We start from the raw sequence: 24,343 nt of genomic DNA, 5'->3' as shown, positions 1-24,343 counted from the left end.
TAAGTTGGATTGTTGCACACACGAGCCATCGCACCCGCGCCAAGAAGAAGACCGCACCCGCGGTCGCTGTTTTTGAATTTCTGAACGTGGTGCCGTGAGCTGACCGCACCCGCGGTCTAGAGGGAGCGCACCCGAGGTGCAACGTGTTTGATGAAAAATAAGACACTTGCCCTTGCCATGCATATATTATGTGTTGTCTTCCTTTCCTTCTTCCTTCAACACCAGATTACCGAGAGCACCATGGTAGAATTCTCAAGTTTGCTTCAAGCTTAGAAATTGAATAGCACACAAGCCGATCAACCGATTTTTAATCCGAGTTCAGATTTATGTTCCTCTCTTCGATAGCTTCGTAAAGATGTAAGTATTACTATTTTTCAGCATGTTCTGAAGTTTAGATGTTGGGGAAATTTTGATATGATTGAGATTATGTGTCCTTATGATTATTGTGAACGTATATTCGAAACCGAATCGAAGAAATGATATCGTATGCGAGTACTATGATTTTCCAGCATATATGTGTATGAGATTATGTAGATTTTGAGCTTATGATGTATAGATTATGATGGATATGACTTGATCAAATGTAAAGCCGTGTCTCGCAAGGATATATAATATTTTTAGAAATTAAGTTAATTTTTAGGAAATTTAATTAAATGTGTAATAATTAACTTCCTATAAATAATCGATGTAACAACATTAAACTAAACCTTGCATTATATGTCCGACTTTCTTTCTTCTCCTGAAAGTTGATCAAACAGGTTATGAAGTTATTCGACGGGCAGCTCATAATTTTTTCGTTCGTAGCATTGATCATAATATGTTATTTTTCGGTTTCGAATTATGGAAACTTTGTCGGGTTTTCGTATGATCGGATTTTCGTGTTCTGGGTTTTTAATATCATAATTTGTGCTGTATATGTCAAGTATGCGGGAAAATCTACTGATCTGGATGAGATCATGAGTTCTTTTGGATTGATTTACGAACGAGAGGACGAAGAAAACGATGGCGGCCACGAAGTAAAAATAAATGAAAATGTAAGCAACATTACTACTGATGATCATGATGATGGAGATGTGCATTCTCATGTAAATTCAGATGGTTATGATACGGAAAATGATTGGAGTGGCGACGAAGACAAAGACGATAATTTGGAGGGAAGAAGTGAAGACTTCATAGCTAAGATGATAAGAGGGTGGAGGGAAGAAATATTGATGGACATGACCTCCACACAAAATTAGGGTACATATACATTTGGTTTTCTATTTGATGTTTGGTTTCTTATTTAGTTCATAAATATTACAAAATCCCAGCCTTTTTTTTGTGGGTTTCTGAACAATTACATACGTTTTATTGTTGGTCAATGTAAATACTTTTATTATAAACAAGAATTTATTATGTATATACATACATGATACATGCATACATAAGATGATGAGAACTTTGTAAAATATTTTACATGCGAATGTGACTGATTTTTCTCTGTTGAGTGAACTGTGTGGAGCCATGGAAACCTATATGTGGCCAAGCTTTTGGAGCCAAGAATTTCAGGCTACTGCACAGGACCCTTACCATGGCTACGTTGTTACTGCTATTGGCAACCATTTCAATCGCTTTCTTATGGGCATTACCTGGTTTATCTCCTCCCTGATTTGGCCACAACTTCGTTCTTGAGTCCACTTAAAGCATACCTGAGCGCACAAAACATCACCATTCCGATCATGTTAAGCTCGGCTTTCGCGGTGGCACTTCACTAGCTTCCCAATCAACATGCTACTTTCGCGAGAAAAAAAGGGCTCGAAGGGGTTTCCACGGCAGCGTGGATCACTGATCTTATAGTATTGATTTTACTCGGTTTGTATGTTTTGATCACCGAGAAGACAGGAGCGGAGAAATTGAAAGGAGGAGGGTGGTGGGAGTTACGTGGGATTGGTGATTGGATTAAGCTTCTCAAGCTATCTGGTCCATGTTGCCTCACAACTTGTCTCGAGTGGTGGTGCTACGAAATAATGGTATTGCTCACGGGCCGCTGTCGGAGTTCTAGCGAAAGTGCTGATTTTCGATTACTTGCTTTACTCGGTTATGTTATCTCTAGCTACATGTTCGTCTATCCGTGTGTCCTACGAACTAGGTGTGAAAAACCCTAGGATCGCTTACCGTCCGGCTTATGTTTCTATACGTGTTGGCATAATTTTGGGCTTTCTCGGTCGGTCGATGATGGTGTCTGCAAGAGGCGTATCAGTGTATGGGGACCGTTGTATAGTGGTGATGTAGGGATTGTAAGTAACGTCAAGAGAATGATGCTTTGATGGCCATTGTGGAAGTGGTGGTGGCATCGCGCGCGGGGAACGGCTAGGCTGTGGCTCGGAATGTATGCTAATATTTGTGGGTTTTATTTAGTTGCATTGCCTTTGGGAGTGGTGTTAGGGTTTAGAATTCATCTTGGACTAGGGGGTTTGTTGATGGGATTCTTGTGTGGAATGGTTGTTTGTTTGGTTTTGGTTTTTGTGTTTGTTGCAAAGATTTATTGGGATGATGAGGCGGAAAAGGCACAAATGCTCACTATTTCTCAACGGCAAGATTGTGAAGATCATGCTAAATCATGATTAAATAAAGTTTGTAGTAAAATGATTAAGTGATTTTTGGCACGCGAAATTTGTATATATTACCGCAAGTGATGGGGGAAATTTGTAAAATAACTCTGATCAATTATTTTTTAAAGAAAATGACCAACAAATAGAATGAAAATTGTAATGTAATTCTGCCAATCAATTTTAATATCCTTGCATGGAAGCCGTATTATCAACTAATTAACTCAGATTGCCCAAGAGAGTTACAAAACTTGGTAGGTAACTTTTAAGCATCGTTCCCGCAAGAATGTTGCTGCAACACTCAGAAAGATGGGCACGTGAAGCTTACCAACAATTTGTGATCACGATCAACAGATAAATTAACCAAGACCTGCCGTAGAATCCTTTTGTGGGGCATCTGCTTTTATACGTGAAGGTCTAACTATCCGGTCGATGAGACCATATTCAAGAGCTTCCTGGGCATTGAAGCGCTTCATTCGATCCAAGTCCTTGTAGATCTGTGTATCCATGTTACGGTTTAGAGTGCATTAGTTAACTATGATGTTGAAAATGATGATAAGGAGCTCAAGAACAGAATTTATACATATATATGTATGTATGTATACCTTATCAATGGACTGGCCAGTTTTCTTAGCCAACTCCTTGAAAAGATAATCTCTTATGCGTAGAAGCTCATCTGCTTCATTACGAATGTCATCGGCCTATAAAATTGTTTGACGCAAGTGACGACTTGCAAGAATTGACAAATATAAGACATAAAGGACAAGATGAAATTAAATTTGCGAAACCTGTCCACGTGCAGAACCGGCTGGAGACTGTAATGCAATTCTTGAAAGAGGCATGGCATAGCGATAACCCTAGAAAACCAAAAATGCTAAACAAGATTATGACACAATGGTAATTATTCTCATTTCTGGGTTCCTTGTAATATGAGATTTCATAATTAATAGCTAAGGAGGATGTCACTGATCACTTCATCAAAGGAAAATAGCAAAAAATTATCAAAGATTCTAAATTATTTAGAGTGTGGATGGACTTCTGTTTTTAAAAAAAGCACTTGAAAAACCAGAAGCTAAAAACTGCTGCTTCTAGGCATTAGCTCCAGTTCCTCTTCCAAAATTTTTAAAAAACTACTTTTTCACTACTCTATTCAAACATGAATGGCTTCAACATCAGGTTAAAAAAAATAATCAAATGTCATTTTAAAAAAAAAAATCCAATTAATAAAGCACTATTTAAGCCAAATACTTTATGTCCAAACTGAGGCTTTAGTTACCATGATGCTAAAGGTGTCACTCTGCCTGTTGTTATATCAAAGAAAAGGACCACAAAACCAACAAAGCTTTGTAGAAGGCAATAATATCACCTCGATTTGACTGCTTAAAATGGAGATTACAAAAGCACAATAAAGAGCTATACAGCAATGCGAATGCATGTTGGTTCGAGTTATAATGAGCTCGGTTTCTGTAAGGACAATCTCAAGTTCGAGATTTATGAGGTAGGCATTGGGAGAGCTTCCCCCACAATAGAGCCAACATAAATCAGTTTTGATTAGTTTGGCTCCACCGTTACTCATTAAACAAGGGTGTAGACCAACAAAAAGGGCTATGTAGCAATAATTATAGAGACTAGAGAGAATACCTTTTCTCCAGCAGCAAGAAGAAAGGTAGCCAGATTATATGCAAAGCCCACACAGTGAGTGCCAATGGGACTTTTCAAGCTTTGCATCGTATCATATATAGCCATGCTAGGAGTAAGCTGCAGACAGGAAGCAATTTTGCTGAAGTGAAAAAGAGTACAGAAAGGGCGTGTCAACAAAACTGACACATAAGAGTATTTCAAATTAAAAGGAAAAAGAGAAGATAAATAAGTCATATGGAGTTTCAAGTAATGACTTACATCTCCTCCAGGCCCATTGATGTAAAAGAAAAGCTTCTTCGAATCGTCAACACTATCAAGGTATAACATTGTGGCAAGTATCTGGTTACTGAACTCTTCATCAATGTGTTGACCAATAAAAATAACACGTTCACGGTACTGCAATTTAAGAGGCCAGTAAATCCCACAGTAGTAATTTCTTGGAATGAACGAACCAGGTGACAGTACACAGGAAGAAGCATCGTCTACATATTTATATAAAAAAAATACACACTTGGTCGCAAAAGACGGCAATATTCTATAGATTCAATAATTGAAAAGTAAATCGATTAGATTATCGGGTAAAGGCACAATAGCTTAGTATTCCAAATACGTATAAAAGCAAAAATGATAGTGGAGACATAAATAACATACCATTCAAATTTTTGTGTATAGTTCATTCACAAAGTCATTTATCCATCTAATTTGGGAGGAAAGCAGAGTTGAACGACTTACAAGAGCATTCCATAGATCAACCCACTGCCATGTTCCCTCGGCAACATTCCTATATGGCACTCTAGGTGTTCCAATGGGCATCATTGAGACGCGACCTCGAGTTGGTTTGCTGCCACTAGATCTGGAAATAGAAAAAAGAACAAATAATGCACCAAAATGTACCATATAAGAGATTACGACCTCCGTAAAAGTGAAAATTCAGGATGCATAGATTCTCTTAAAAGTCATGTACCATATCGTGTCTGTGTCAGATACTATCTAGATACAAATATATCAGATACTTCCAAAAACTTAATCGAAGTATCCGTCAACATATGAAATGAGAATACCATATCCAACACGGCTAATAATCACATTATCGCATCTTAGCTGCACTGAATGTTGTGAGAGCTATTTTATAATCTTTAAACAGGTTATAGATTATTTTAGAATCATATATAAAAAGAGAAAACTCTTAATTTATATAATTATATATGTCTGTGCTACATATCTACCCTAATTTTTTTTTAAAAAATGACCATATCTCCTAACTGTATCTGTGCAACATATGTTGGTGAAACTTTAAAAATGACGAATTCAACAACTGAAACCATGAGCGGTCATTTATAATCATAACAAATGTTTGGTGAGCAACAACGAAAAATTAATCAACAGCTTAAGACACAGGAAAACCAAGAATGACATTCTTCCCAATATTCCAGTCACACCGAAGAAAGGAAAAAGAAGCCATCCGGTTCTAATATTTTAAACTGAAAACAAATAGATAAAGTAACAATTGTTAATCTCAAAGGGGACTGATCAGAAAATATGCCCATGGAAGCATAACAAATAGAGTAGAACATAGTCTAATTCCCATACTTCTCATAATTGGAAATCAAAAACCCAAATTGCAAATAGCAGAGAATCTCACCTCAATGTAATGCTTTTGTAAACTTGATTGTGAAATTCTACATTTAAATTGGGCTTTCCAATTCCGTAAGAATCTGTGAAAGAAATTTCAGAAGGGGGCAAAAGTACAAAGATTTTAACTATATATCAAGAAAATCAACCATGACCATCAACTACCAAAATAAAATATATTTATACGGACTTGGGGATTGAGCTCGTAATCCCACAAAACCTTTACTCGCACAGCTGCAAAAACAGAAATACCGAGGAAAAAAATTCCATAAAAAACTAGAATAAATTACAAATAATTACGTAGTAAAGGGAAAAACACCTGAGAGCAGTATGAGATATATCAGTTGTGGATTGGAGACATGAAGAATGGAGGAGAGACATCGTTAGAGACTATCAGTCGGAAAATGGAGAAGGAAGCACTTCAGTGCACAGAAATTTCATTATCCTCATTTTCCTCAACGTACGTATCTCTGTTTAAGTTTATTTATTTTTTAATAAAACAAAAAAGAGCTCGATAATTATTATTTATTTGTAATTATTTTACCTTTTCAATTTATTTTTAACACAGACATAATAATCTAATTATTTATTAACGTAGAATTATTGATCTAGTTTGATATTAATTTGAATCGTAAATACTATCAATGATCGATTTTAATCCTTTTCAATTAAAATAGGGACTTTTTCATTCAATAAAATTATTAAATACATCCAAAATTCCACGTTAAATATTTAGGAGATTTTTACGTATTTATGTACTTTCATACGTGAATAAGTTAAATAAATTAAACTTGATTACTTCTAGAATTTGGGAATTAATATACCATTTTAAACGTCAATAATTTTATAAGAAAAAATTAAGAACCCATCGTACTCATTTAGGACTTTATTTTTCCTTTTTGTAACAATTAATGGAGTAACTAATATCAATTAATCTATGATAAAGTAATTAAAATTTTCTTTCAAAGATTATCTTCACGTCATTTAGTTGCGGTGTGGCTTTAGTGTTTACGAGGGAATCCAGAGCATTTGTACTAAGTGGGATTGAGGCAGAGTTACACAACGGATTTCATTTGCTTTGAGGCCTTGCATTATATTTGCTTGCGTGAGCAACAGAGTCGGCTTCTCATTTCAGCTTTCTGGAAACTTAAAACGCTGGTTGTACTTTATGAGCCAACTTCTTTACAAGATAAACACATTACAAGTATCTTGGCTAAATTATTATGTCGAAGATTCAGCGACGAATCACAGGTCCTCACAGTTTGAGACAAATACCACTGGATCGGTGAACTGAATCACAGGAAGCCTCAAATGTGTGCTATTTAGCAATTGAGGTCAGCATAAATTAAATCACGACATTATTATCTGAAACTGCCAAATTCCCAGTTTCACGTCAATTCAAAGAATATACTTGCACACACCACATGTGAATTTCCAGAGAACCTCAGCAAATAATTTACAAAACACAGCTATGCTATCCGATGCCAGTTGATGAACCTAGTGAAAGCTTTGGCAAGAAAAGCCATGAACCAAACCTGTCGAAGCAGGCAACCGCATCAAAAGCAGCAACGACTGCTTCACCAGGCATAGGCAGCGAATATGATAACAACTATATCTGGGTTATCTATTATTACAATTGGTAAGCGTGCCTGCATAATATTGCACATTCAGCTTCACCTGAATTGGGTATCTAGATCTGAAGATCATCGAGAGACAATTCACTTGCAGTCAACAGCTTCAATTTCTGTACAAAACGACCAAACAAGGTTGAAGTTGATTGTAAGAACTAGTCTACACATAGACAGACAAGGAGGCCATTAACATAAGCAAGAAAGCAGAAAAGTGCTTCTATTCTGGTGGTAAAGGACTGCTAGATTGGATTTGACTTAAAATACACCACATTTGTGAAGTAAATACTTTTCAAAATATAAGATACATGACTATTACATTGGAACCCACCTGAAATACTCAACCACATGTCTTGGGCCTTTAAGGCGTACCAAGATTAGCCTGAAATCTTTGGATTAGGCAATAGGAACATTTGTTTAATTGTTAGAGCACAAACAAACGAACTGTTCTTGCCTACTAATGCTACAGACAGAGAGTAACATTAATTCATAGCGCCTTCAAGCATTAGCACCCCTTGCATAAATTATATAACCCGAAGACCAATTAGCAATGGGCTTTTCCTTGTTTTTCAGATGATGATATTCAATTTAACCAAGTAAAACTATTCTCGGCCAATGAAATTCATTTTAACCAATAGAAAACTAACCCCGTCCTTTGAATACTAAATAATTTAGGTATGTCTAATAACAGTTTTAGGGTCAATTTTTATCGCACCAGAACTGTTTGCACTTCAGCATGGTCAATAAATGGATGCAGTGTAAGGGGTACTGGGGAAAAGAAACAAGTTTTGTACCGTGATAAATTGTGGAGGATCATCCAGACTAGAAGATCCCAGAACGATTTCTCGTTTCAGCTTTGTTGACAACTTGTGGCAAACCCGAAGCTGCCATGAAACAAGTTTAAGAAAAGATCACAGTGTGCCCCAGCAGAGCAACAGAGAGGAGAGAAGGCATCCCAAAATGAATACCTCAGATCGTGTAGCTCCACCAACAATAAACACAAAAAGTCGTTGACCCATCTTTGTGAAATCACTAGACGCATGCCTTAAAATCGAGTCGCTGCATGAAAAACAATTTTTTATTTAAAAAAAAAAGGCAATTGTGGAGGTAAATTTACTGTATGCATCAGATAGGACATATGAAGAATGATCTGAAACTACATAGCAATTCAACGTTTTTGACTGAACACAAATGAACAATGCATAACTTTTTCGATTGACAGTAGTTCAGGGGAAAAATTGCAACGCAAACAACAAATCAAAAGCCATAGAATTACCTTGAATACCCATCATCAGAGTTTCGAGGACGAGCCCATGTTGGTGTCCGTCTTGATCTCATTGAATGAGGAGGTGGAAGTTGACCTGTCCTTAAAGATGCTCCATGAACAGTTCCATGAAAAGTTGGACTTGGATCATTCATACATGGATAATCTTTATCTGGTAGTTCACCTTTACTAAGTTTTTCAATGAGTTCCTGCATGGCAACAAGTAACATTTAAGCAAAAAGTCCATTCCAAGTAAAATAGAAGGCATAATAGCAACACAAACACAAATAACTCCAAATTTCACAATTGACTCTTATAGTGCCTCTTTAATCTCACTGATGCATTCTTAGAATTATGACAACGAAATGATAATCCTTTGAACTTGCCCATCTGTTCTTAAAAGTATCACAACAAAATCAGAGTCTAAAAGTTTAGCTGCTTATCAACGATGACACTCAAAATCCGAGTCTAAAAGCATCACAATGGGATAAACTTCATCCAACTAAACCCAACTAACAACAAAATATGTTGGTCTTTTCCTTTACAAATTATCCATAAGAAAGGTTAAAGAACCTCCAAAATATGCAAATTGAATTGTTATTTGAGGAGGAAATAATGCATTCTCTTGTATATTTGTCATTACTATGATTAGTTCACCAGGTGATTTGTTTAACATTATAAAATTGTACACCCTAATAGGTATAGGTAAAAGCACATGATAATTCCACCCATCAGAGTCTCTTCCAAGCTGTAACCTTTGCCAGAACATTTGTCGGTTACCGATGCTTCTGGTTTATGTGCTTCGATTCCAACCTCAATGACCCTCAATGTGATGTTGAAGGGATTTAGTAATCACAGACTCTTCTTCTCTTACTCACCTGCATGAAGGAAGAATCATGCAATTTCTCCTGTCTAAGATTAATTTTCAATTTATTCGTCACAACGTACTGCATTGACTCTCTCCCATTTTGAGCACCACACCCATTACCCAACAAAGAAAATCAAAGAATGGTTATTTTATGAGGTTAGGAAAAACCAGAAAAATACAAAAAGAGAATAGACTACCTCTATTACAGGGTAAAAACGTGATAATTGCCATGGCGATCCTTCGCCAGGACGGTCTTTTCGAGCAGCATGCTTCTTCTGCAAAACCAACGAGAAAAGGTTAAAATCTATGCATTAGATGCAGGGGTTATTCGAAAAAGATGATCACTTTGTTTGACAACAGATCCAGTACCTTGTTAACGTCAAATTTAAGGGAAAATGGTACGATTGAGCTTTTTTTGGTGTCTGATGATGCCTCCAAATATTTCATATTGTAAATCGCATTCATATCATCCATAGGTAGTCTTGCCAACTACATTACATACATCAAGATGTTAATTATGGTATGAACGATATACCACAAAACAAATCAGAATTATAAATGGCACTGCAAAGACTTGAGGAGCCTGTTTGCGTGACCATTGTCCAGGATTAAAACCACAAAAATTAAAGCGTAGAGACATTTGTGTGAGCGTGCAAAAAGCAGTAAAACAGACATGGCAGACCTCCGTATTAGAATTATTATGCCTAATTAATATCACATCTTTAAATAAGAAACTTCCAAAGAGTGGAACAGACGTCATTCTATTGGATGTATAAACTGTTTTATGGATATCATGGGCTTAGAGTAGGTGTTGGGTTTATCATAAGCTGATAGATTTGTGGTAAAATGAGTTCTAGTTGTTTCTTCATGACAGAATATTGGCACTTGTTGGAAAATTATGGCAGATGTCAGATAGGCGAAATGCATAAGATAATAGTATGTCCGACTGCTCACAAAGATAAAGCGTAAGAGGTTGCCACACTTTTTTTAAAAAGATAAATCACATTTAATTATCAGTGACAGTAAGGAGGTGCCTCCCATATATACATAAAAAAGACATCAGCTATCAATCTATCGACGTGTCTACATCTGGTAGAAATCAGTAAAAGAAATGCATCATAAAGAGGTATTCCAAATTGTAAATGCAAATATAACGTCAAAACTCTTTCTTCAAGTTAAGCACTGCTAAAAGTTAAGATACAAAAAATGAAACACACTAAAATAAAAAAATATGCAAAATTAAGCTACATAATTGTAAAAGTGGCACCAACCTCCATTAGTTTTTCGATTTTTCCATCCTCAAATTTCTCAGGATAAACAGCAGCATAAATCATCAATAATCGCAACTTATTTTCACGTGATACATCCTGATGATATCACACCACCAAATATGCTAAGAGTGTTTTCACAAACAAAAAATAAGATGTAGAAAAAGGAAAAAAACTTGCCTCTTTTACTCTAAGAAAATTAATAAGGTCTTTGGTACTAGCATCTCCAAAAACCAGGTCCTGCTCTAGTTGCCCAACTTCTTTAAGCCCCGATTCCCTGATAGTCTTGCTTAACTTTCCTGCAATCTAATGAAGAACAGATAATTAGTAAACAAAGAAAAGAAGCAATCCAAAAATACGATGTTGTCATTGGCTTGTTTAACACTGGTCTTTAATGAAATAAAATGTGCTATTTGTTTAAAGATAAAGCATCAACCAGGAAATGATACCACATGTCGTATGGAAGATATTTTTGAAAGTGAACAGCATTTCATGCCACAAAAAGGTATATATCATTGTAAAACTGAGATATGAGCTAACAAAAGCAAACTTCTTCCATTAATTCTTCAAATAAGTAGCACCTATAGGACCTATCCTGAATGATGTAATCCTAATCAAGATCAATGAGACCACACATACCTTTTCATGCCTGCCATTGGGATAAAAAAAGTAGAAAATTGAGACTGACTCCAATTCAGGTTCATCAAGAAACAAATGTATTGAGACTGACTCCAATTCATGCAGAAGGGCGACACGATTGAATTGAGAGCCGCTTGAGCAGAAATAAAATGAAAGAGACGGACAAATGTATTTAGGGATTTAAAAGTCCAGCCCAATTTATTTTAAATTATTTTCCTTTTACTTCTTAGAAATTTTAATTTTTTTAATTAACCCCTAAAACTTTTAAATATTTGCAATTTTGCCCAAACGTATCCACGCCGTATCCATGGCGTGTCCCCGCCGTGTCCAAAACGTATCCGGCTGGTCAACCCTAAAAAAGTCAACGACACGGATTTTGAGGTATCCGACACGCGTATCCGCGTGTCGTATTCGTATCTGATACTTCAAAAAAAAAATTAAGGTATCCGTGCTACATAGCTTTTGTAAGTGCCAACAACATTAGCTGAGATCAAGTATTGACATAGTAAGAAATTCTAGAGACTTACATCAACATGAAGGGAGAGCTTTTCAATTTGTTCACTATACTGAGGCAGAGCTTGAACCATCTTTTGTAAATCCCGAGTAGACAGATCACCATCCCTACACATAACACGGTGCATTAAATATGATACCAGAAGCTACCAAGTAACCAGTTACTAAATAGAAATACAGCAAACAGAAGCCAATATTCGATACTCTAAATCCCACAAGTTTAACACTGTGCCCTACTGTCTACTTGGTGCACGTTTTAAACATCCTCCATAAAAACATAATGTTCAAGCATTTAATTGATTGTAAAAAAGTAATAATTTTTAATGGACCTCTCTTCCAACATGGAGATAAACATGCTTCCTACAACATCTCCAATGAAGATGCACGTTTCAGATGCTAGAAACCAAAATTTTTGAACCAACCTTGAACCATGGATTTGTGCTGCTTTATTTTTTGATACAAAGTTTGTCGTCTTCTCATGCAATTGGTCACTTGCCTGATTTGGTAAACAAGTGATAAAAGTAGTTTACAATCCGCTCCTTTCAAAACCAGAAATTTCATATAAATGTAACATTTTTGCATATTCTACATACATCAGCTATATGAGAGTGACGGAGCTCAAGCCAAATGGAGTCATGATCCTCCAAAAGGACTTCTTTCTTCTCCGGAAGACCACCTGTTTTGCTCGGGACCTGAGAAGTATACTAGTGATTGCAGAGTTTACACTCACCCAAACAAACATATAAGAAACAATTCAATGACTTACCTGATGAACATATTTATTCCCTTCCATATTTAATAAATCATGACACATCGCATCATATGTCCATTCATGTATAATTGGAGAAATCTTCATGCAAAAATAGCATAACGTCACATATGTGCACAAGACTTGGATTCAGCGATTATTTGTAATTTCAGTCAACAAACCGACAGTTCAAACCTGGTCTATAGATCTATCTAAAATTATCAGCTCGCATGTCTCCGACTGGGGGAAATTAGGGAGGCTGGATTTATATTTCATGAGACAGTTCCAAACAGCAGCAGCCAGCTTTGTAGGAATTAGATCGCGAAAAGTGGTCATTGTATTAGGATCAAGTGATTTGGCAGCACGGTAGCGCACGGATGGAAACTCCTGTCACATGACAAAGTTATGCAGGTCTTGACACAAATTTGGATATGGCACATAATATATAACCTACATACCCGCAATGATGCAAATACTGTAGCTATACGAGTAGCCATCACATTCAAACATGCATCACCTTTACGAGAACTTTCTTCATCCCCAAATAGATCCTCAAGAGCTCTATCATTGTCAGTGACAAAACCCTGTAGTTACAATAATATTTGTCACAAACCTCTCTATAGGTACAAGATTATTCCAATTTCACACCATACAACAGTTTTGAAAAATTGAGAGGTAGCAATTGTCAGGTGTCACTCCTGTATCTTGTCTTATTTTCATGCTTAAGTCATACAATTTTATTTAAATTCGAAAATTCTATAGGGGATGTCTGTGACACATATAGAACCCATTATAGTTTCAGAATCCATTCTCCTCGAAAGAAAATTAAGAGTTGGAGACAAAAGATTTCGAAAGGGGGATAGCATACCTGACTATCAATGGAAAAATATTCCAGATTCATCTGCAGATTTCTGATCCAAAATTAGAACAAAGACCAAATCTAACAGTATGAAATAAAGATTGCACATCAAAAAGTTCAAGTGTGTGGTTATAACCTCTCTCAAGGCGCCAATACGAGATAAAACAGTTCCATCGTTCTTTATGTGACTAACCAACTCTTGAGATACAGGTGAGCTAAAGAAGACGAATGCCCTGATAGAAAACAAAAGCAGGTAGAAAAAGGAAAGAGACTACCAGTAAGCATTTTATAAAGATGAGGCTAAGGACTTCAAAAAATTGTTGAAAGACTGAAATAAACAATCAAATACTTGGCATACTTTCTATACAAGGGTGATCTTCCGGACATATCTGAAAGAAAGATAACAATGCTGCATAACAAGGAAAACACAGAGATGAGAGCACGCATGAAAGGGTGGCAGGAATGGGTGAGAAAAACCAGAAATTTTGCCATGCACAAATTAAAAATGAAGACATATTTAAGAAGCAAGATTGAGTAGATTAAACAAAAACTACAAATGCCTTAAACTTGAGAGAGAGACAAAAACACATAAAACTCAGAAATGGAAAAACTGAAAAGATGACAGCAAACTGACGACCAAGGTCAACCGCACATCAGTTAAAGATCTCACAGCACAGGCTGTGTGACACAAATGAGCATCACAAACCAGCGATAACTCGACCGGGACTGTTGCTTATGAAATGCAGAACTTATTCCCATATAGTTGAGCTACATGAACAGTACTATAAAGGAACAAATGACTGTCATTATATGAAGTTATTAAAAAATGATGCTAAGGTGAATTTTAAAAGAATAGTAGATCCCGAAGCATCACCAAAGTGTTATAACAACTCCGTCCTTTTTGAATTTCCCAATCCTTAACCTGATTCTTCAGCACTAATTAATAATAATTGTATACATTCTCTCTTGAACATGTTCATTGCCAGCTCCTTTTCTTGTTAAAACAAATTTGCTTACAGTAGTGAAAAAATCACTGGCGGAGGAAATGCCAAAATAATCCATAAACCAATTTATTCATCCATACAGAAAGATGATCTGTCTCAAAAGAAAAGCACAGCAATCACTTCAGGTTCTTAATCAAAATGATTAGACCTATAAAATTGTGAAATAACAATATCCAAAACATATTATATATCAATGAAATACATGTCAATTAAGACCCACTCAGACCTAGAAAGTTATGGGGGCAACAAAAAGATGTGAAATTTATTGAACTATAAACAAGCAATACGATTTAAAATAATTGGTTTGCTATTCAAAGATGAGGAAATAAGAACCGTTACTTCTCTTTGGTTGGCTGAATGAAATATATGGCATCCATGGTTGGCAGCGGCTGTCTTCGCTTGTGTATGTCCTCCACCACTGCAAATATCACACAATTCACTTTTGTTTTTGATAGAAAACTAAATTTATTATAATAATTATAGTTTACACCATATCTGCGGATGAGTAATCCACAGGGAATATTCAAACAAGAGGAATAAAGTGCATATCTACGCCTTCACATCATAAATTTTCACAATCCTACGAATTTTCAGTCCCTAACAATATCTGATATACTCAAATGACTGAACTCTTGCAAGTTGATAGTCCAAGATGCCACCCTGAATTTTATTTTATCCCACACTTGGTCGACGGACTTCGACTCATCTTCAAATATTCTGCTGTTCCTTTCCAACCATAGGGACCAAAAAATGCAATGAATTATCAAATACCAGAAGACTCTGAATTTGATCCCTATTGGACACAACGAATCCCAATTGAATGGATCTTTAGCTCTCCTCGGGATTGCCCATTGAAACCCTAATTCTTTCAGAACATAAGTCCAGATACCTCTCGAAAAAAAGCAATGTAGAAGCAGATGATCTTGACTCTCTTCATTTTTTCGACATAAACAACACCACTGTGGCCTTAACACGCAATCTTTCCACCTTCTTTGCACCGAGTCACATGTCGACAACTTCCCCAAGCTCACGATCCACGAGAAAATCTTAATCTTTTGTGGGACTTATACTTTCCAGATACTATTGTAAAATTTGAATGTAGGGAATTCTCAAGAAGAGAAGAATGAATCATAAAATGATCTGACAGAGAAGAAGCCCGAAGGGTCCCCCAACCAAACTCTAAAGTCCTCCACACCCAATTGCAGTCTGACACTCTGTAAGACTCTTAACAAAATAGTGAACTCACACAACTCACCCTCATTAAGATCTCTTCTAAACCTCACATCCCAAATAAAAGAAGAACTGCCCCCACTAATGGCTACCTCTATGAAATAACGGATAGGCTTATTGGCTGAAGTGCAAATGCGAAACAAGGACGGAAAACTTGTTTTCAAAGAGACCCCTCCCACCCAAACATCCTCCCAAAAACGAATTCTATTCCCCTCTTTAGGCACCACACTAATAAGTTGTTGAAAAGCCTGGTAACATCGAGAAATAAACTTCCAAGGACTTCTGTATGTCGTCTTGTCCGCCAATCCCAAATCCCACCCATTATCTTGTAACCCATTTATACTCTTAACAACAGTCTTCCACAATGATCCTTTTTCCACCGAACATCTCCACCACCATTTACCAAGAAGATCCTTATTCCTTAGACAAATATTCCCCAATCCCAGACCTCCTTTATCCTTCGGTTTGCACACCTGTTTCCATCTCACCACATGACAATGTTTCTCCCCTTCAACACCATCCCACAAAAAATTCATCATCAATCTTTCCATTCGACTAGCCACCGTTATTGGCACTTTGAAAAGAGACGTGAAATAAGAAGGCATTGCACAAAGGACAGCCTTTATCAAAGTAAGGCGGCCCCCCCTGGACAGGAACGATTTTTTCCAACTTGCTAACTTCTTGGACATTTTCGAAAGCACCGGTTCCCAGAATTCTTTTTTATTGGGATTAACTCCCAATGGTACCCCAAGGTATTTAATAGGCCACCACTCTTGTTTGCACCCAATAGTGATTGACATATCATCAATTTCTTCTTCCGAACATCTCAATCCCAGCACAACACTTTTTCCAAAATTTATTTTCAACCCTGATTTGGTGCCAAACTGATTTAGTATGTTAACAATCTCCAACACATCATCTTTTGATTTTACAAAGAACAGAACATCATCAGCAAATTGTAAATGCGAAATTACAATCTTCTCTCTCCCAACTTCGAGCCCCATCACCTCATTAACTGCCCTAGCCTTATCCACCATCTGTCCCAACACATCGACGACTAAATTGAACAGGAACGGTGATAATGGATCCCCTTGTATCAGTCCTCTCTCTCCTTTTATTTTGCCGCACGGTCTTCCATTAATAAAAATTGAGAAAAATACGTTCGAAACACATCCCCTGATCCACCTCCTTCACCTCTCACCAAAACCTTTTTTGTTAAGCACAAAGTCCATAAATCTCCAGTCGACGTTGTCATAGGCCTTTTCCAAATCGATTTTAAGCACCCATCCTTTTTTTTTCTTCCGTCGATAATCTTCTACCAACTCATTTGCGATAAGGCAGCAATCTAATATCTGTCTTCCTTTTATAAAAGCACACTGGTTTTCCGCGATGACACAAGACTTTCTTCAGTCTAGTAGTCAAGACTTTAGCCAATATCTTACACAAGCTCGTAATCAAACTTGATTGGTCTAAAGTCGTTAACTTTCGTCACATCGTTTTTCTTTGGGATAAGGCAGATGTAAGTTTCATTTGTAATTCCATTTACAATCCCGTCGACATAAAAGTTAGCAAACACTTTTAACAGATCAACTCGCATTGTATCCCAATTTTTTTGGAAAAAAGCTAATGTGAAACCATCCGGTCCTGGTGCCTTTGTGCCATCACACTCGAAAACCGCCTTTTTTATCTCTTCCTCCTCAAATGGTTTTTCCAATTTCTCCGCCTCAACGCTCTGTATAGGACTCCAATCCAACCCAGAAAGCCCCCCCCCCGGCCTCATCAAGATTCTCCCCTGCACCGTCGGACTTCCTAAACAAATTCCGGTAAAATTTCAAGATTTCCTGTTCGATCTGTTTTTCCTCTGTAATGACACAACCATCGTCCATCTCCAGCTTCTCTATCAAAGATTTGTTCCTTCTGTTGTTCAATAGAGAGTGAAAAATTTTTGAATTTTGGTCCCCTTCTTTGAGCCATTTTACTTTAGCTTTTTGGATTTGAATTTGGAAGCTTTTGAATGACACACTTTGTAGTTTGCACCGTACTTTCCTTCTTTCCATGTTAAGCGCTTCCGACCAATTACCACCGGCCTCAATCTCATCCAACTGTTTAATCTTATTGCTCAACTCTTTGAATCTGACCCTCATGTCGCCAAACACCTCTATGTTCCATTTGGGCACGTTTTTTTTAATCATTTTCAGTTTCTGCATGAATTTGTATCCTTCCCACCCCTGTATTCCCCCCTTATCCCACCACGTCCTTACTAACTCTTTGAAGTTTCGGTGTGACAACCATGCATTCTCAAATCTGAAAGGTTTCGGACCCCATCTCAACTTAGTGGTATCGAGCAAAATAGGGCAATGGTCTGAAGTTATTCTTGGGAGCACCGTTTGTCTAAAATTGGAGAATAAATTTGTCCATCCTTCCGAGATTAAGTATCTGTCCAAACGACACCAAATCGGCATAGATCGAAAATTTGACCACGTGAACTTGGCGTTTAACAATGGGAGGTCTAAGAGTTCCAACTCATGAATCAAAGCATCGAAACAGGACATGCTTGTAGTAATAGAATGACTATTCAATTTTTCTTCCGTGGTCCTTACAACATTAAAGTCATCTCCGAGACACCACTTATCCCCACAAATCACTTTCAAGCCCGCTAACTCATCCCAAAATAATTATCTCACTCTTGGCTTTACCGGTCCGTAAATAGCTGTAAACAACCAAGTTGTATCATCATTCCAACCAATCTCAATTGAAACCGAGAATTCCCCAATTAAATTATTGCTAACACACACCATTCGTGGATCCCACATCACAAGAATTCCCCCAGAGCTTCCAACTGATGGGAGACAAACCCAGTCGACAAAACTCGACTTCCAAATGCTTGCAACGAAATTTCTGTCCACCTTTTCTCGTTTTGTTTCCAACAGAACCACAAGGTCCGGTTTTTCATTACGGATGATTGTCCTAACCAGTTGTCTTCTTCTCGCCGCTCCCCCACCTCTGATATTCCAAGAACAAATTTTCATTTGGACGCATTGGAGCCCTTAGAAGTTGAACATCGTTCATAGTTGATTCCACTTTGTAATCTATACAATTCCCTCTTTAACGAATCATTTGTCAACTTTATCCCATCTCCCCCTATACCCACGGAATGAACTCCCGCCATCTCTACTTCGACACAATCATTTACCCCCACCACATTCCTTGTTGGTGTACCTCTCTCGTTACCCGGCTGTTCAACAACCCTTCCTAACCCACCCCCTAAAAGACCCCACTAGACAAACCCAGGGCTGAAAAAGACGATGGTAGAATAGAATTCAACAAGAAGGAATGATTAAGAAAGGAAAATTGAATACCATTAAGTACCTGTCCCACAAAAGGTTTCGTCTTTCCCGATAGATTAGAGATTGTGATATTTTTCTTACTCTTTTCTGGCGAGAACAATTTGTTCAAAGCTGCATCTTCTTCTTCAAAAGTTATTGACTTATCAGAGCTTAGATAACCAAAGCTATCTGAATCCGAGGACTCGAACTCCACTTCCAGCAGATCATCTTGTGAATCATAGAATTCCATCTCCTCGAATTCTTCCGACCTTTCAACCCCCGAGGCCATGCAAATCCCCCTATTATGAATGTTGTCATTTGATATTCCCCGTTTGCCCAGGTCTTCCTTTCCGCCCTCACCGCATTTTTTATTTCTTCTGCAGTACGTTTTTTCGAATTTATTCATATTTTTGTTGTTAATTTCTAATCCCACCCTGTTATCTTTGACATCAGCCTGCTTACTATTCATGGAATCAACAGAAGAGCTTCTGAACTTTTCTGTATTTTTTGGATCAATATTCCTCAAAATCTTCCAAACCTTTTTCTCAATGGTGTGTAGCGGTGACTCAATCATCTCTTGTGGACTTTGTGGATTTTCTTTTGATGCTGTGGGCTCCAGTTTGTCCTGTACTTTTTCCCCCAATCTCCCTGATTTGTCTCCAACTCTGAATTCTGCCATGCTTGTTCCTTGGACAGGTAGGTATTCTTGAACCGATTTGCCTTTGTTAGAATTGCTTATTGAAACATCTTTCCCTGATAGAGCGTTGTATAAGTTTTTATTTCCCCACCCCGCCAATATTTTCTTTCCATGCACTACTACTTGAGCATAGGTCTGTCGATCATACAGCTCGTAACCATTAGGATCAAAAGTTTCGACCCTAATTCTTATCTCAATAATTCTGCCTTCCAGTGGTATGTTCATCTTGGTCTGAATAAAGCCTCCAAAGGTTCCCTTCACCTTGATCTTCGCTGCTCCAAGGACTCGAAAGTGAAGAGTATCTGCGCTAATTGCCAACAATCCACCACAATGTTCACCAATAGTTTTGAAAGTAGCCGGAGACCAAAGTTCCCAAGGTAATCCAGAAATCGAAATCCAGCTGTTACAGCAATTTTCTACCGGATCCCTCGTGTTGACGTCTGAAGACCACCCTTCGAAATCCAAAGACACACCCGAATCAAAGAATCCTCTTTTCAAATTAACGTAGAAAGAAAATTCAGCCGCATTGAAAGGCCACCATAATGCTTTATTTGCTTGAAAAGAGAAGAGTTCCACTGTTTTCTTAGTAGCTTTCCGAAGAACTTCTTCGATTAACTCCCAAGAAGAGTTTACTCTGCCTCTGGTAACTACGAGAGCATCATTCCATTTCTTCTGAGCACGGATCTTTTCACATGACTCCGGTGGTCTCGTCATGCCAACATTAAATTTCTGCGCCAAATAAACTTCGTCGTGATGGGCTAAATTAGACTTCAACAGACCTGCTCCGCTTAATAGATTGTGCTGTACTCTCCTATTTCGTTGGCTCCCTGTCATCAGCTTATCCATTGCTCTTGATATTCTAATCCACCCCTCTGAATTGAAACCACTGGGTACAGTTGTAGTGTACTTCCTTCCCTGCTTTTTATATTTGGACAACTCTAAAAATCTACCACGTTTGTTAGCAAAACTCTGGATTGTAAGTACTGCATTCTTGCCTCTGAAACGATGAAAAACCGAGCCTGCGTGGGGTGAAACAATGTAATCCTTAATCCTGAGTCTAATCCAGCGCGCCTCCTCGCAATCGAAATCCAGCATGTAGCTTGTAGTCCTGGTTCTTTCATTCCACCAAATCGATCGGCCTTCAATCCCCAACCTTAGAGTAAAGATCTTAAAATCAATCTTAATTGTTTCGTCCCTGTTTGCGACCCTTGGTTCAGGTAAACTATCCTGACGATACAAGTTGTTGCTAGCAAACATATCGGTACTGACGAAAAAGCTAACACGCCAATACCCGAAGAGAGCTGGACAGAGCCTAAACTCGATAAAGAACAAGAGAAATCTGGCTAGAACTGAACGAATCAGATTGAGGGAAAAAGACGGTGACCGGCCGCCGGTGCCGCCCGGAATTTAGTATCGGTCGACGGAAATGGAGGCTCGATTGAAGTTGAAAGGTGAACGATTGAGACCTAACCAACGGAAAGCAAAGGAGGGAGAGAGCATTTTTAAAAAATTCTCTCTCTAGGGTTTTTTTGGTATATCTTTTGTCGTATAATATCACACAATTCATTGCCTACTCAAACTCAATAATGTCATATTACAATAGAAAGGATGCACCATGTGCCACGACTGGTTCATGATACAACCGATGAGGTAAATTTTGGTAAAGATGAACTGAGTAAGCCACTGCATTTCATACTCCAGAATCAATCAAGTGCCTGATTCTTATTCCAAAATCATTTAGCAAGGAATTTTCCAAATGGAGTCCAAATGCAAAACAGCACAGAAGAATAATCAATTAAAAAATCATTAAGGTACAAGATTACCAATCCTACATTATCAAAGCAAGTCTTGTTTACCCTAGAAATTTCCAAGAACCGATATTCAATGGACAAACTTTGACATATTACAAGATTCAATGTATTTTGCTAGTCAAGAAGGAACAAAAACTGTTGCTTGGTTGCTGACAGAGTGATGGCTAATTTCAAAAAAACAAGTGGGCAAATAAAGGTTACAAAACCCTGAAAATGATACACACTTTGATGTCCAAAATATATTCTTAAGCAATTCACATGTAACAAACATGGCTCGAGAGTCAAGACCTGTTTAGAGTTCAAAGTTCCATCTAGTGACAATTGTAAAATTGTAAAAGCATACATCTTTTGCATAAAAAAACACCATTTCCACAGCAGGCTAAGAGCAGAATTATAAGAAAAATACAAGGTTAGCTAATAATGATAGATATATGATTTTTCCAGAGACTGGCCTTTCTATATCTTACATGAAACTCCTTCCTCCGTGATATCCGCCATCTTGCATGCATACGACATTATTTTAACAGTTACCTTGTCCATGATAAGTACCTACAAATTTTTAAAACTGGATGGTGAGGAAATCTTACCGTTCATAGTTGAACAAAAGCTACATATGATCAAAATCTAGTAACATCCTCATGACAGTTCAAACAAGCACAAGAACTTATTTTAACCTGTCAAGGGTGATGGTTTACTTTCAATGTTTGTAGACTTTAACAGATATAATCAAATCAAAAGATTTTCTATCAAATTTACACTCGGAAGCGAGGCTGCAAAGCAAATAAGGTTGTTTATTGCTCAACCCATGATTGGAGTAAATTCCTTAGCTATACATGCTAGATTATATGCTCCAATCACCAAAACTGGTTTTCATAACTGGCCAACAGGCCAGGCACAAATTAATCTTGAACAAAAACCTTCAGTAATCTGATCAAATTGACTTCATTTCAAGCCCCAAACTCCTGATCGATGGCATTCATGGTTGGTGTTTTTTTAGTAAGCATTCATACATTGAGCTCCTCGAGAAATTTTATGAAAAAATATGCTGCCTAAGGAGACAAAAATATTGTTTAACAAACATAACATATATCTAATAGCCCTGATAAATGTTTGAATATAGGGGTATTTAGATTATATCACTCTGGTAACCAGCAAACTTATATACAAGGATGTTCTGAATAGATATCAGAGAATATCAACATGAACCCAAACAATGAAGACAAAACCAAAACAAAAATTCTATCTACGATGCTTCTACCTTCCAGCTTGACTTTGAGTCCCCTGTTTTGGCTGATCGAAGCATCTCATATAATAATCCTGAAAATCACACAAAACAATTAAAAGTGACAAACAGCATAGACAATTCAACAAAATCAACTAACACCAGAACGCCATGATTCAGTATAGCAATGCAATCACACAAATTACACCGAACAAACTGAGTTGCAGTATAGATGTGATTTCGGTTATTTCAAAAAGCGTTTGTAACTTTTAAATTTAAGATATTATTTTAAATTAAAAATTTTAGGCCTTTGAGTGAAGAAATGTCAACTCAAACGGTAACAAGCACAAAATACATTCAAGTGTTCCACGACAACTCTTTCTTCGCTATGAGGGATTGCAAATTTCATTTTTTTCGAAAGGAATATCAACATCGCAACATGGAGATCAAGTTCAACAAATAATAATTAACTTGAATTTCAAATTCAACATGCATAATAACAGAAATCGAACTACATAACAAATCAGAAAACTCCTGGAATAGTTCACTCAACGTAAATAAATAACGACTCAACTCAATCACATAACCACGCAAACATAAAAATTAGTAAAAAAAAAAACGGAAGCAAAAACACGTGAAGGACTAGAAAGGCGTAGAGATGTTAGAGATTGACTAACTGTCGCGGCTAATTTGGCGGAAATTCTTGTACTCGCCGCCTTGCGACGACGAATCCGAATCAGACATCGACATGGCACGAAGTTCGATGTTCCACAAGCTATGATTTCGTGTTTTCCTTAATTGATCGATCCCAAGTGTCGTTGATCGAAGGTCCTGAGCTCTTCTTGAAGGGTGGAGGAAAAATCTCAGGAGAAAAAGATGTAGGAAATCGCTTGTTTGATATTTGAGTTTAGAATAATAAACGGAGTTCATATTCGGGCTTTACGTGTGTTTGACTGATCAAGCCCGTATATTTTACTTTCTAGGACTTTATTACGCTCTTAACTATTCCGGGTCGGGCGATTAACTTATTATTATTATTAAAAAAAATTTGAAATAAACATTATTATCGTTATTGTTTGGGTGCCACTGTTTATTCAGCTGCATCTTTGATCTATTTCAAACATTATGGCATTATATAATTTAATTATAAAATATCATTTTGTTTATATATTTATATATAAATATATTTATATATAAATATTCATTTAAATATATTCTCTTTTGTATATCTAATTTAATATTTACATCAATTGAAATTCGACCATAATGACGCCTTGTAACGAGACGCGTTTCTTGATAAATTTGTTTGTCGACTACGTCGTCTTTTGACCTCTCTATTATCTCTTACTGACAACTTATACAATACATATACCTTATATATATATATATATATATTGCATCTATA

The 24,343-nt window shown here is 37.1% G+C and overlaps 2 protein-coding genes and 1 pseudogene across 5 annotated transcripts; 1 reads left to right on the top strand and 2 right to left on the bottom strand.

The window, feature by feature from the left end:
- Positions 1-1,455: 1,455 nt before the first annotated feature.
- Positions 1,456-2,651, top strand: LOC142545100 (protein DETOXIFICATION 56-like; annotated as a pseudogene).
- An 83-nt stretch (positions 2,652-2,734) lies between these two features.
- Positions 2,735-6,325, bottom strand: LOC142545368 (ATP-dependent Clp protease proteolytic subunit-related protein 2, chloroplastic-like). 2 transcript variants are annotated; one of them, XM_075652525.1, is made up of 9 exons: positions 6,181-6,325; positions 6,052-6,095; positions 5,872-5,944; positions 4,962-5,082; positions 4,488-4,625; positions 4,230-4,346; positions 3,377-3,445; positions 3,194-3,289; positions 2,735-3,085 (listed from the first exon to the last, which is right to left on the bottom strand). In XM_075652525.1, exons 1-9 carry the CDS (start codon positions 6,240-6,242, stop codon positions 2,948-2,950), a joined length of 858 nt encoding a protein of 285 aa, XP_075508640.1. In that variant the 5' UTR covers positions 6,243-6,325; the 3' UTR covers positions 2,735-2,947. The 2 variants fall into 2 exon arrangements, with proteins under 2 accessions (XP_075508640.1, XP_075508641.1); XM_075652526.1 differs by having other exon boundaries at positions 4,962-5,076.
- An 877-nt stretch (positions 6,326-7,202) lies between these two features.
- Positions 7,203-23,837, bottom strand: LOC142545366 (SNARE-interacting protein KEULE-like). Of its 3 annotated transcripts, XR_012820255.1 has the most exons (22): positions 23,616-23,837; positions 22,975-23,033; positions 22,184-22,265; positions 14,992-15,070; positions 14,007-14,057; positions 13,785-13,881; positions 13,658-13,690; positions 13,248-13,373; positions 12,985-13,176; positions 12,808-12,891; positions 12,635-12,733; positions 12,464-12,537; positions 12,056-12,149; positions 11,070-11,195; positions 10,893-10,988; positions 9,991-10,110; positions 9,819-9,896; positions 8,766-8,962; positions 8,458-8,548; positions 8,284-8,373; positions 7,425-7,605; positions 7,203-7,326 (listed from the first exon to the last, which is right to left on the bottom strand). XR_012820255.1 is itself a non-coding variant. In XM_075652522.1 (21 exons), exons 1-21 carry the CDS (start codon positions 23,686-23,688, stop codon positions 7,552-7,554), a joined length of 1,995 nt encoding a protein of 664 aa, XP_075508637.1. In that variant the 5' UTR covers positions 23,689-23,837; the 3' UTR covers positions 7,203-7,551. The 3 variants fall into 3 exon arrangements, 2 of the variants coding, with proteins under 2 accessions (XP_075508637.1, XP_075508638.1); XM_075652522.1 differs by having other exon boundaries at positions 7,203-7,605; XM_075652523.1 differs by lacking the exons at positions 14,992-15,070; positions 22,184-22,265; positions 22,975-23,033; positions 23,616-23,837 and having other exon boundaries at positions 7,203-7,605; positions 13,658-13,700.
- Positions 23,838-24,343: the final 506 nt, after the last annotated feature.

This window comes from Primulina tabacum, chromosome 5 (genome assembly GCF_025594145.1).
Source record: "Primulina tabacum isolate GXHZ01 chromosome 5, ASM2559414v2, whole genome shotgun sequence".
Taxonomy (NCBI): domain Eukaryota; kingdom Viridiplantae; phylum Streptophyta; class Magnoliopsida; order Lamiales; family Gesneriaceae; genus Primulina; species Primulina tabacum.
The sequence above is the reverse complement of the archived record's forward strand: the minus strand, read 5'-3'. Positions and strand labels throughout refer to the sequence as shown.